This window comes from Panulirus ornatus, chromosome 62 (assembly GCF_036320965.1).
Source record: "Panulirus ornatus isolate Po-2019 chromosome 62, ASM3632096v1, whole genome shotgun sequence".
NCBI classification, from domain to species: Eukaryota; Metazoa; Arthropoda; class Malacostraca; order Decapoda; family Palinuridae; genus Panulirus; species Panulirus ornatus.
The window spans coordinates 14542701-14557255 of record NC_092285.1 but is presented as its reverse complement, the minus strand read 5'-3'; the positions used below and the strand labels follow the sequence as shown (position 1 = coordinate 14557255).

Here is a 14555-nt window from a genome sequence, read left to right as displayed (position 1 = left end):
TTATTTTATTAATATTTGACACACTAGAGTTGTCTCATCAAAGAACTTCCTGCTTCAAAGGAGTCCATTCTATCCCTGCTTCTGATTGTAGTACAGCCTTGGGCTGTAGGGTCCTCAGGAAAAGGGATCCTGGGCAGTTAAAGATTGATAAAAACTGGCTTATATCAAATACCAGTTGACCTATTATGCAATGCTTATTTCTTATTCCTCATGTTTTGAGGTTGATTTTTATGTTTTATTAGTCACTGTTATATTACACAGATATACTCATCATTAAAGTGTGAGGACCTCTTCATTTATGGAGTTGTAACATTCTTGAAAATGGTTGTGTAAATCAGAAATGCATAAATCATAATATAAGTAATGGAGGTAAGGGAGGTTTTGTTATTAAGACAGTATCAAATATTATACCAGTGACAACAACAGGATACATGTACCAGGAAATATGAAATACCATAATATATACAATATGAAAAAAAGAAATACCATACTTTGAATTTTGTTAATAAAAACATTAAATAATAAACTTTGTATTCTGATGCAATCTTCTCTTCTTGGGAAATTTACATTCTCAAAAGCATTCTCTTCTAAAATAATCTGGTTTCCTTCATTTAAACTCTGCTCAGGGGAATAACTGCCTTCCTCGACAATAGTCTTGAGGGCTCTTGGGAAATTTTCAGGAGAAACAGCATCAATTGAAGCAGCATCACCAGTCATCTTGATGTTTTGGTAATTGTAGTGTTTTTAAAGATTTCCAAACCAACCAGGACTTGCTTGAAATACTTTCGCTGCTCCTTCTTTTCCTTCCAAGCCATTATAAATACTCCAAGCTTCTCCCTGTATCATAAACATGCTGATAGAAACATTTCATGAGTTTAGTGTCCAGTCCGTGTGCTCAATATGCATTCCATGGTTGAATTTTAAGGATACAAGGTCTTAGATGCACTGATAAATGTTCCACTCTTGGCATTATCCTTGGCATTGTCATGAATAATCTGTTGATTCACTTAATCTAAGGGCACACTTAATATCAGCTGCTCATTCACCTCTCTCATAATGTTTGAGCACATCCATCTCAATCTCGCTGTTGATGGCTGTATGTTTCTTAGCACTGCCGGTACAAGAAAAATTTCAAAGATGCTTTGGTGGGATGAAGCAAGGAGCAAAACATGTGCAATAAACAGTATACTGCAGCTTGAAATACCGCAACACTCCTTGACTGAATTCATTCCATGTGTACACATGCTTCTCGCATGGTGCCAACTCACAGATCAAATAACATCAAACTTAAGCTCCTGTAAATTAAAAAAAGGTGTAAATTTCCCATGCTTCTTATTTTTGATCAAATTTAGATGTCAATAATTCATACTGTATGTACATAATGCTGTACTATGTACGTTTGTACTGAATTTAGAAATGAAAATTATGGCTAGACACATATTTTTCACCTGATATTTGTCCCTTTTCCAAGAAGATCCTTCACTTTCTATTCAAATATTTATGTAATATTTTTTTTTTTTTTTTTTTTTTTTTTTTTTATACTTTGTCGCTGTCTCCCGCGTTTGCGAGGTAGTGCAAGGAAACAGACGAAAGAAATGGCCCAACCCACCCCATACACATGTATATACATACGTCCACACACGCAAATATACATACCTACACAGCTTTCCATGGTTTACCCCAGACGCTTCACATGCCTTGATTCAATCCACTGACAGCACGTCAGCCCCGGTATACCACATCGCTCCAATTCACTCTATTCCTTGCCCTCCTTTCACCCTCCTGCATGTTCAGGCCCCGATCACACAAAATCTTTTTCACTCCATCTTTCCACCTCCAATTTGGTCTCCCTCTTCTCCTTGTTCCCTCCACCTCCGACACATATATCCTCTTGGTCAATCTTTCCTCACTCATCCTCTCCATGTGCCCAAACCACTTCAAAACACCCTCTTCTGCTCTCTCAACCACGCTCTTTTTATTTCCACACATCTCTCTTACCCTTACGTTACTCACTCGATCAAACCACCTCACACCACACATTGTCCTCAAACATCTCATTTCCAGCACATCCATCCTCCTGCGCACAACTCTATCCATAGCCCACGCCTCGCAACCATACAACATTGTTGGAACCACTATTCCTTCAAACATACCCATTTTTGCTTTCCGAGATAATGTTCTCGACTTCCACACATTCTTCAAGGCCCCCAGAATTTTCGCCCCCTCCCCCACCCTATGATCCACTTCCGCATCCATGGTTCCATCCGCTGCCAGATCCACTCCCAGATATCTAAAACACTTCACTTCCTCCAGTTTTTCTCCATTCAAACTCACCTCCCAATTGACTTGACCCTCAACCCTACTGTACCTAATAACCTTGCTCTTATTCACATTTACTCTTAACTTTCTTCTTCCGCACACTTTACCAAACTCAGTCACCAGCTTCTGCAGTTTCTCACATGAATCAGCCACCAGCGCTGTGTCATCAGCGAACAACAACTGACTCACTTCCCAAGCTCTCTCATCCCCAACAGACTTCATACTTGCCCCTCTTTCCAAAACTCTTGCATTTACCTCCCTAACAACCCCATCCATAAACAAATTAAACAACCATGGAGACATCACACACCCCTGCCGCAAACCTACATTCACTGAGAACCAATCACTTTCCTCTCTTCCTACACGTACACATGCCTTACATCCTCGATAAAAACTTTTCACTGCTTCTAACAACTTTCCTCCCACACCATATATTCTTAATACCTTCCACAGAGCATCTCTATCAACTCTTTCATATGCCTTCTCCAGATCCATAAATGCTACATACAAATCCATTTGCTTTTCTAAGTATTTCTCACATACATTCTTCAAAGCAAACACCTGATCCACATATCCTCTACCACTTCTGAAACCACACTGCTCTTCCCCAATCTGATGCTCTGTACATGCCTTCACCCTCTCAATCAATACCCTCCCATATAATTTACCAGGAATACTCAACAAACTTATACCTCTGTAATTTGAGCACTCACTCTTATCCCCTTTGCCTTTGTACAATGGCACTATGCACGCATTCCGCCAATCCTCAGGCACCTCACCATGAATCATACATACATTAAATAACCTTACCAACCAGTCAACAATACAGTCACCCCCTTTTTTAATAAATTCCACTGCAATACCATCCAAACCTGCTGCCTTGCCGGCTTTCATGTAATGTGTACTGGTATTTAGATTTTTTTCTAAGAATAATGATTTTAGCTGTTCATTGATTTAGATGTGAATTTATTTACTAGTTAAAGGAGAAAAATTTATCAGATACTATTGTTTTTTATATAAATCATCATTTTCTTCTGTTTAGTATGAATTTCAAGAAATTTTGGAGCCTTTTTGGAAAATATATCTTGTTTTGATATTGAAAAAGTAATAGAAAATGTCTAATTAATAATTACATGTTTTGAAGGATTATTGATGCTTTTGAGGCACCCTCTGAAAATTGATTATGCAGCAAAAGGGTTAATAAAGTGGACCCATGATTATTTGAATGGTCATGGGAATGGTACTCCTCAAATACCCTGCTTATGAAAATTCCTTGGACAGTTCATAAACACAAATGTGGAGAGGAGAGTAAGTGGTTCCAAGTGAAGATTGGTCTGTGGGAGGGGTGTTCGACGTCTCGTTGGCTGTTTAATTTGTTTCTGGGGAGGATGATGATCCGGGAGGTATACAAGTCTTGGAGAGAGTGGCGAGTATGCAGTCTTTAAGGGATGAGGGGGCTTGTTTAGTGTGTCAGTTGTTGTTTGCTGATGATACAGTACTTGTGGCAGATTTGAGTGAGACACTGCAGAAGTTGGGGACTGAGTTTGGAAGTGTATGATAGTCGGAAGTTGAGAGTAAATGTAAATAAAACCAAGGTTCAGTAGGGTTGAAAGACATATTAGTTTAGGTGTGATTTTGAATGAGAAAAAATAGGAGAAAGTGAAGTATTTTAGACATGTGGCAGTGGATATGGTAGTGAATGGAACCATTAAAGTATAAGTGAGTCATGGGGTGGACAAGGATGCAAAGATTCTGGGAGCCCTGAAGAAGTGTGGAAAGAGAGGTCAGTGTGTGAGAGGGCAAAAATGGGTATATTTTAACATATTTTAGTTCCGACAATGGTATGTGGATGCAAAGCATGGGCTATAGATGAGGATGTGTAGAAGAGGGTGGATGTGTTGGAAATGAAATGTTTGAGAACAATATGTGGTGTAAAGTGGTTTGATTGAGTAAGTAATAAAAGGGTGAGGGAGAGAGAGTGGTGCAGTAATAAAAGGTTGAGAGAGAGATGTTTACACTTGTGATCATGTGGCTGAGTGGACGCTGTGGCTAGCTGCTGCTGTGCAGCATATCACTAGCCCAGAAAAAGATCAAATTTCAAAGTAATAGAAAGAGTGTTGTTGAGAGAGCTGAACAGGACGTGCTGAAATGGTTTGGCCATATGGAGAGAATGAGTCAGGAGAGGTTAACAAAGAGGATATATTTGTCATAAGTGGAGTCAACAAGAAGAAGGGGTAGACTAAATTGTAAATTGAAGGGTTGAGTGAAAATGCAAGAGGGTAAAAGGCTTGTCCAGGATAGAGTGAATTAGGATTGTGCTGTATACTGTGGCCGATGTGTTGTCATTGGACTGAACCAGAGCACATGAAACTTCCAGGGTAAACCATGGAAAGGTCTGTGTGGCCTTGTTGTGGATAGGCTGCTGCGGTTTCAGTGCATTACACATGACAGCTAGAGAATGGATAAGGGAGGATGTGGTCTTTCTTTGTCAGTTCATAGCACTATCTCACTAATGCAGAAAATGACAATCAAGTATACAGATGATCCCTTACACTTATGATAGGGTTTTTTTATTTTGCTTTGTCGCTGTCTCCCGCGTTTGCGAGGTAGCGCAAGGAAAACAGACGAAAGAAATGGCCCAACCCACCCCCATACACATGTATATACATACACGTCCACACACGCAAATATACATACCCATACATCTCAATGTACACATATATATACACACACAGACATATACATATATACACATGCACACAATTCACACTGTCTGCCTTTATTCATTCCCATCGCCACCTCGTAACACATGGAATAACATCCCCCTCCCCCTTCATGTGGGCGAGGTAACGTTGGGAAAAGACAACAAAGGCCCCATTCGTTCACACTCAGTCTCTAGCTGTCATGCAATAATGCCCGAAAACACAGCTCCCTTTCCACATCCAGGCCCCACAGAACTTTCCATGGTGTACCCCAGACGCTTCACATGCCCTGATTCAGTCCAATGACAGCACGTCGACCCCAGTATACCACATCGATCCAATTTACTCTTATTCCTTGCCCGCCTTTCACTCTCCTGCATGTTCAAGCCCCGATCACTCAAAATCTTTTTCACTCCATATTTCCACCTCCAATTTGGTCTCCCACTTCTCCTCATTCCCTCCACCTCCGACACATATATCCTCTTGGTCAATCTTTCCTCATTCTCTCCATGTGCCCAAACCATTTCAAAACACCCTCTTCTGCTCTCTCAACCAGCTCTTCTTATTTCCACATATCTCTCTTACCCTTACATTACTTACTCGATCAAGCCACCTCACACCACATATTGTCCTCAAACATCTCATTTCCAGCACATCCACCCTTCTGCGCACCACTCTATCCATAGTCCACGCCTCGCAACCATACAACATTATTGGAACCACTATTCCTTCAAACATAGCCATTTTTGCTTTCGTAGATAATGTTCTCGACTTCCACACATTCTTCAAGGCTCCCAGGATTTTCGCCCCCTCCCCCACCCTATGATTCACTTCCGCTTCCATGGTTCCATCCGCTGCCAGATCCACTCCCAGATATCTAAAACACTTTACTTCCTCCAGTTTTTCTCCATGCAAACTTACCTCCCAATTGACTTGACCCTCAACCCTACTGTACCTAATAACCTTGCTCTTATTCACATTTACTCTTAACTTTCTTCTTTCACACACTTTACCAAACTCAGTCACCAGCTTCTGCAGTTTCTCACATGAATCAGCCACCAGCGCTGTATTATCAGTGAACAACAACTGACTCACTTCCCAAACTCTCATCCCCAACTGACTGCATACTTGCCCCTCTTTCCAAAACTCTTGCATTCACCTCCCTAACAACCCCATCCATAAAGAAATTAAACCACCATGGAGACATCACACACCCCTGCCGCAAACCTACATTCACTGAGAACCAATCACTAACCTCTCTTCCTACACGTACACATGCCTTACATCCTCGATAAAAACTTTTCACTGCTTCTAACAACTTGCCTCCCACACCATAAATTCTTAATATCTTCCACAGAGCATCCCTGTCAACTCTATCATATGCCTTCTCCAGATCCATAAATGCTACATACAAATCCATTTGCTTTTCTAAGTATTTCTCACATACATTCTTCAAAGGAAACACCTGATCCACACATCCTCTACCACTTCTGAAACCACACTGCTCTTCCCCAATCTGATGCTCTGTACATGCCTTCACCCTCTCAATCAATACCCTCCCATATAATTTACCAGGAATACTCAACAAACTTATACCTCTGTAATTTGAGCACTCACTCTTATCCCCTTTGCCTTTATACAATGGCACTATGCACGCATTCTGCCAATCCTCAGGCACCTCACCATGAATCATACATACATTGAATAACCTTACCAACCAGTCAACAATACAGTCACCCCCTTTTTTAATAAATTCCACTGCAATACCATCCAAACCTGCTGCCTTGCCGGCTTTCATCATCCGCAAAGCATTTATTACCTCTTCTCTGTTTACCAAATCATTTTCCCTAACCCTCTCACTTTGCACACCACCTCGACCAAAACACCCTATATCTGCCACTCTATCATCAAACACATTCAACAAACCTTCAAAATACGTTCCGATAAATCCGTTGTAAGTTGAAAATGCTGTAAGTCAAAAATACATTTAATATGGTTGTTTACCCTCGTGATCATGTGGCTGAGTGGATGCTGTGGCTTGCTGCTGCTGTGCAGCATATCACTAGCCCAGAAAAAGATCAAATTTCAAAGTACAATTTCTTTTGAATGCGTATCAATATTGCACCATTTTAGTCGAAAAATCATAAGTTGAACCATCGTAAGTTGGGATCGTCTGTATATACGCATATTTAAGTGTGTGTGTGTGTGTTGAAAATGCATGCCGGTGAAAAGTGGTTAGAACAAACCGCAATTATGGAAGGGACTTGGTAAATTTTTTTAATTTATTTTTTTCCAACTCTGAACTAACCAGCAGTGAAAGAAATAGTTATAATTAAACAACTGTCACCATATTCTTTTGCTCATGGCATGTATATTTATGTTACTCTGTACATGGATGAGAGACTGGCTTACTGGAACAAAGCAGCATGTAGTATTAAATGGTGAAGACTCAGATTGGGTAAGCATAACAAGTGGTGTGCAACAGGGGTCAATCCTAGGCCCCATTCTTTTCATATTATACATTAATGACCTAGAATTCAGCCTCATGTCCAAGAGCTCCAAATTTGCTGATTGTACTAAGCAAGGAGGTAGATCTGTAAACAGGCGGGACTGTGAAATGATTTAAAGAGATCTTAACTTATTAGGATAGTGGTGAGACAGATGGCAAATGAAGTTTAATGTAGACATGTGTAAAGTTATGTACTTTGGAGGCAAGAATATACTCTACAACCACAAACTATTTGAGAACTTTCTAACTAAAGTAAATGAAGAAAAGGACCATGGAGTTGTCATTAGCAACAATCTGGAGTACACTAAACAGTGTCAAGCAGCAAGTAAAAAAGGCAACCAGATGTTAGGTTTCATGGCCAGGAACATAGATTACAAAACACCAAAAACAATTTTCACACTTCATAATTCTCTAGTAAGACCAAACCTTGAATATGCAGTCCAATTTTGGTCCCCAAACTGTAAAAATGAAGAGGGAAAGTAGAACAAGTATGAAAACATGCAGCAAAATTGACTCCATTCCCTTAGAAATCTGGCATGCAAAGAGAGGTTAAAACAATTGGATCTTTTCTCCCTTGAGAAATGTAGACTTCGCACCATCTTAATCCAAGTATTCACAATTCTGAACATTTCTATAGCATATATCGCAAACATCTTTTTGAAAATACAAGGAAATGCATGTACCAGGACAAATGGAATTTAACTCAATGTTGAAATATGTTGTATGGATGTGGGAAGATGTTTCTTTATAGGTCTGTTGAGCACTGGAATAAGTTACTGTTAGACATAATGAATGCTAAGACTATAGACACCTTCAAAAGTCGTTTAGACAAATGTTTTATAAATTCAGGTATACTCTGAGAAGGTTAATGTGCAGCAGTGGTGAGTCGGTGATAGCTTAAAAAACTGCTGAGGGGAATTACATTTTCTCATGAAGTTAAACTCACAGTTGTGGGCCAGTCATGTCTCCTGTTGTCTGTCTTTCACATGTTAACTCATGTATTACTGGTTGGGTTATGAGAGAAATAAGTGAGAGGAACAGTTTTGTGAAAAGTTTGTGTTAAAAGAAATTATGAACTCCAATGATATGGATATATGGAGAAAATGTAGTAAGAATTAAAAAGGAGCATATAAATGAATGGGGACAGGCTAAGATCAGGGGTAAGTTTGGAAAATTTGTGTGATGTTGTTGGAGGGTATTGAGAGATTTATTGACTAATTTATATTTAGGGAAAATGATTTGGTAAATAGAGAAGAGGTAGTTAAAGCATTGCGAAAGATGAAAGCCGGCAAGGCAGCGGGTTTGGATGGTATTGCAGTGGAATTTATTAAAATAGGGGGTGACTGTATTGTTGACTGGTTGGTAAGGTTATTTAATGTATGTATGATTCATGGTGAGGTGCCTGAGGATTGGCGGAATGCTTGCATAGTGCCATTGTACAAAGGCAAAGGGGATAAGAGTGAGTGCTCAAATTACAGAGGTATACGTTTGTTGAGTATTCCTGGTAAATTATATGGGAGGGTATTGATTGAGAGGGTGAAGGCATGTACAGAGCATCAGATTGGGGAAGAGCAGTGTGGTTTCAGAAGTGGTAGAGGATGTGTGGATCAGGTGTTTGCTTTGAAGAATGTATGTGAGAAATACTTAGAAAAACAAATGGATTTGTATGTAGCATTTATGGATCTGGAGAAGGCATATGATAGAGTTGATAGGGATGCTCTGTGGAAGATATTAAGAATTTATGGTGTGGGAGGCAAGTTGTTAGAAGCAGTGAAAAGTTTTTATCGAGGATGTAAGGCATGTGTACGTGTAGGAAGAGAGGAAAGTGATTGGTTCTCAGTGAATGTAGGTTTGCGGCAGGGGTGTGTGATGTCTCCATAGTTGTTTAATTTGGTTATGGATGGGGTTGTTAGGGAGGTGAATGCAAGAGTTTTGGAAAGAGGGGCAAGTATGCAATCTGTTGTGGATGAGAGAGCTTGGGAAGTGAGTCAGTTGTTGTTCGTTGATGATACAGCGCTGGTGGCTGATTCATGTGAGAAACTGCAGAAGCTGGTGACTGAGTTTGGTAAAGTGTGTGAAAGAAGAAAGTTGAGAGTAAAAGTGAATAAGAGCAAGGTTATTAGGTACAGTAGGGTGGAGGGTCAAGTCAATTGGGAGGTAAGTTTGAATGGAGAAAAACTGGAGGAAGTAAAGTGTTTTAGATATCTGGGAGTGGATTTGGCAGCAGATGGAACCATGGAAGCAGAAGTAAATCATTGGGTGGGGGAGGGGGCAAAAGTTCTGGGAGCCTTGAAGAATGTGTGGAAGTCGAGAACGTTATCTCGGAAAGCCAAAATAGGTATGTTTGAAGGAATAGTGGTTCCAACAATGTTGTATGGTTGCGAGGCATGGGCTATGGATAGAGTTTTGCGCAGGAGGGTGGATGTGCTGGAAATGAGATGTTTGAGGACAATATGTGGTGTGAGGTGGTTTGATCAAGTAAGTAATGATAGGGTAAGAGAGATGTGTGGTAAAAAAAAAGAGTGTGGTTGAGAGAGCAGAAGAGGGTGTTTTGAAATGTTTGGTCACATGGAGAGAATGAGTGAGGAAAGATTGACCAAGTGGATATATGTGTCAGAGGTGGAGGGAACGAGGAGAAGTGGGAGACCAAATTGTAGGTGGAAAGATGGGGTGAAAAAGATTTTGAGCGATCGGGGCCTGAACATGCAGGAGGGTGAAAGGCGTGCAAGGAATAGAGTGAATTGGAACGATGTGATATACCGGGGTCGACGTGCTGTCAATGGATTATATCAGGGCATGTGAAGCGTCTGGGGTAAACCATGGAAAGTTCTTTGGGGCCTGGATGTGGAAAGGGGGCTGTGGTTTCGGTGCATTATTACATGACAGCTAGAGACTGAGTGTGAACGAATGGGGCCTTTGTTGTCTTTTCCTAGCACTACCTCGCACACATGAGGGGGGAGGGGGATGTTATTCCATGTGTGGCGAGGTGATGATGGGAATGAATAAAGGCAGACAGTATGAATTATGTACATGTGTATATATGTATATGTCTGTGTGTATATATATGTATACATTGAGATGTATAGGTATGTATACTTGCGTGTGTGGACGTGTATGCATATACATGTGTATGTGGGTGGGTTGGGCCGTTCTTTCGTCTGTTTCCATGCGCTACCTCGCTAACACGGGAGACAGTGACAAAGCAAAGTAAATAAATAAATAATTAATGATTTATAGTCCATACATAAAGTTAATCCTCTTTCCTGCAGTGTTTTACCGACGAGAATATCCTGAGGAACTGAAGCAGGTATATGAGACTGCTAACCGGTACCACTTTTTACACACCTTGGCCTTACTTGGGGTTCCTCTCTGCAGACGACCCAAATTAGTAAGTCAAAATTGAACATTTTCAATATTTGATGTATACTGCAAGTAGCATATCATTTTTCAGAGGGAGTGTTATCATCTGGTCAAGTTTAATGCTTCAGTAACCTGATTTTTTATTTCCCATCTCAAAACTTATGTTTCGTATGTTCTGTGATGGCCATGACCATAGGTCAAGAAGTGTGGTGATGATGTGCATGTATCTTTATGAGGTGAGTGAATAACAGTTAATAAGTAAGTGCCCAGCCTTGTAATTTTTCCTCTTTTAGTGAGCTTTTCCAACCTTTACTCAGATATTTTTAGATCACTGTTTTGATGATATCACTCAGGTGTCCATGGTGTAGGAAGAATGATTGGTGGTGTATTTGTCCCAAGTGGATGTAGTTTTTGTCATCTGCACAGTATGTTACATCTAGAGAGCTGTCTATACATGTTTATCATTAGGAATTGCATTTTGACCCTCTCACAATGTGATTTATAATACAACTGTTCACTGTATGTGTGGGATATTCCTAGATGTTCAAAGATATCAACTTAAGTTTGTCATTACAATTAACTGGTGCATTTTCTAGGTAAGATGATCTCAGCTCAACCTAGTAAAGTTTTTTCATGTGTGCCATTTGATTTATGTTGCTTCACCTACATGCTGTCAGGCATACATGGTAAGATGTAAGGTATTTTTAGAAGTGGCTTCTGTCAGAAACAGATATGATTAATATGGGTTTTTATCTCTAATATATATTGTAAGAGTGTCATTTTTACATATGATTACAGTATGTGGGTGCACATTTCGTACAGGCCTCCTTGAAAACTCTATATTGAGTGATAAGTGTTTGGATAAATAATTAGGCTTTAGTGTCTGCTAAATGTGTTGGATACAAGTACAATCATTAATGACAGTATTTTCACCTCAAGGCAGAGTTAACAGATACATGAATTATTAACATGTATGCCCCTGCTGTCGTTAAAAAAAAAGTTGTCTAAATCTTAGCCACATTAATGGGTTATTGAATAACTTAATCCTGGTTGTAACTTGAGAAGTGTAAATTGTATATTTATGAAACATCATAAAGGTTACTTTGTGCTTTTAAAGCATTGAATAGTATAAGACCCATTACTCTGGTGTGGATTTTGCTTGTGTTGTATCACTTATGAAATGTTTTAAACTATCTAAACATGGCCATAAGGGTCACATTAATCTGTACTGTATTCAGATGTATAGTTTATTAGCCTCTAAAGAATTTAATGGCATTAGACCCATAAATCTAGTTTGGAGTTTGTTAGTCATGCCTGAAAAAGGTGTTATCTGAAATTTAAGCAGACTTAGAACTTAAAAGAAAAATCCACCCCCCCAAAAAAAAAATCTAATTTTAGTCCTAATTAATATACTGCATAGCCCTGGGGATAGGGAGAAGGAGTACTTCCTACGTGTTCCCTGCGTGTCGTAAAAGGCGACTAAAAGGGGAGGGAGTGGGAGGCTGGAAATCCTCCCCTCCAGTTTTTTTTACCTTCCCAAAAGAAGGAACAGAGAAGGGGGCCAAGTGAAGATTTTCCCTCTTAGGCTCAGTCCTCTGCTCTTAATGCTACTTCGCTAACATGGGAAATGGCGAATATGTATGAAAAAAAAAGTATACTGCAATGTAGGCAACAAAAGGGTTCCATGGAATACCTTTCTTATTCTAGGTTAGAATGAGAAAAAAAAAAAGTTGGATAACTCATTTTGTATCAGGATAAGAATTGACAAATGAGAGATGATGAAAGAAGGATATTGTACATGAAGAAATTGTTGGAAAGACAGATGAATGTTTTCTGGGATGGTATGACCACAGGGTGTGTTACATCTGATAAGCTGGTCAGGGTTCTGGGAGAATAGGAAGACTCTTAAAAGTGACTATGTTTAGTACAAAATTGTTTAGGGATAAAGGTATTTCACATGCAGTTAGTTTGCATGTGATGCATGAGAGGAATGTCCCGCAACATATCACCTATTATATCGTGAGACATATGATACACATTTGCATGGAATTCCAGTAGGGTGGCCATAGCAAAGTAGTCTCCATAATTGGTGAACTTCATTGCCACTTAGCCTTCAGTATTTCCTTAACAGGCTTCTGGTAGAGGGTGACTGTAGTGCCATGTTTCAGAGGCTTGTACCAAATGTTCCTGCTAATCACTTCTACCTAATGTTTACTCTGTGTATAAGTGACTCTTTGTACTTCATGTAAATGAGAATGGAGTTAAATAAATTTTTTTTTCCTCAACAGGCTGGCTCATTAATTGTAATTGGAACGGCAATCTTCTGTGGCACGTGCTATTATTATGCACTGTCTGGATCAAAGAATGTGAGGCAGTATACTCCATATGGTGGAATGTTGCTGATTGTGGGATGGTTGGCCATGGCTCTCTAAAAGCATAATTCTTTGTATTGGGTACTGTAGATATGGTGTGTTGGGATGGGAAGTCACTGGTTTTGGTGCTTTGCACCTTTTGTGATTTAGTAGTAATAATTAAGGTGCTTTCAAAAAGTTTGTAGAACATTTTGCAAATTGTACTTGCTTTGTAAAAAGAAAAAAGAATGTGATCTTTAGTATTTTAGAGTAAACTCAGTTTGGTCAGGCAGGAAATAGGTCTTAAACATTTGATGAAATTTACTCTTCTAAAGCTTGTATAAAAATTTGTTTCCATGTTTTTAACATGCTAAAATACATGCATGTAAAGGTATTTTGTTTCATGCTTTTCTGAATAATTATTTTTTTGATTTAAATTTGCACAAAAAAAATAAATTTAAGTTTATATATATCTGTTTTGGAAGTGACTTTTTTGTTGTGATAATGCATATACTTTCTGGTAAAAAAATGGAATCAGATTAGTATATTAGTATTTAAGACAATTAAAAAATGTATAGTACTTAAGGTAATTAAAACATGTACATTTTTGTATATTGTAAATGTCAGTCACATTTCATAGAAAGTATAAAAATCAGCGAGTTACATGAGAAGTTATGTATAGCTGCCATGTGCATTCGTTGTAAATTAATAGGACAATAAATATTTTTTGTCTCCACAGATGATTTGCAGTTTCCTTCAGTACTGGAGAAGTGCCTGAATCAAAAGCTTATCTAATTGGAGAACTGTTAAATGACAGCTCTGCCTCCATCCCCAGCTGCAAGCTGTGCTAGAATGACATAAGTCTCTTCCTTGGTATCTTATGTAGTAAAACTAATCTCATTAGGTTTTATCAGGATTTAGAGAAACTCCTCATAATAATAAATTCTCAACAGATTTCAGTAGAATCACATTTGACAAATTTGCTTGATTTCTTTTATGATGTAATCAACATGTTTGATGAAAGTATATGAGGTGGGCAGATTAGAAAGGGTAGTTAGTGATGGGATGAAGTAAAGTTGTTACTGAAAGAGAAAAGAGAGGCGTGGGAGACCAAATTGGAGGTGGAAAGATGGAGTGAAAAAGATCGGGGCCTGAACATGCAGGAGGGTGAAAGGCGTGCAAAGAATAGAGTGAATTGGAACAATCTGGTATACCAGGGTCGACATGCTGTCAATGGATTGAACCAGGACATGCGAAGCATCTGGGGTAAACCATGGAAAGTTCTGTGGGGGCCTGGAGCAATGTGGTTTACAT

General features: G+C 39.2%; 1 protein-coding gene across 1 annotated transcript in view; it reads left to right on the top strand.

The window, feature by feature from the left end:
* The window catches only part of LOC139767582 (transmembrane protein 256 homolog), a 31176-nt gene extending 17199 nt beyond the window's left edge, over positions 1 to 13977 (top strand). The window contains exons 3-4 of the mRNA XM_071697015.1: positions 10800 to 10918; positions 13179 to 13977. Of these exons, the coding sequence (XP_071553116.1) occupies positions 10800 to 10918; positions 13179 to 13322 (263 nt within the window). The 3' untranslated portion in view covers positions 13323 to 13977. The remainder of the gene's footprint in view (positions 1 to 10799; positions 10919 to 13178) is intronic.
* The last annotated feature ends 578 nt before the right edge of the window (positions 13978 to 14555 follow it).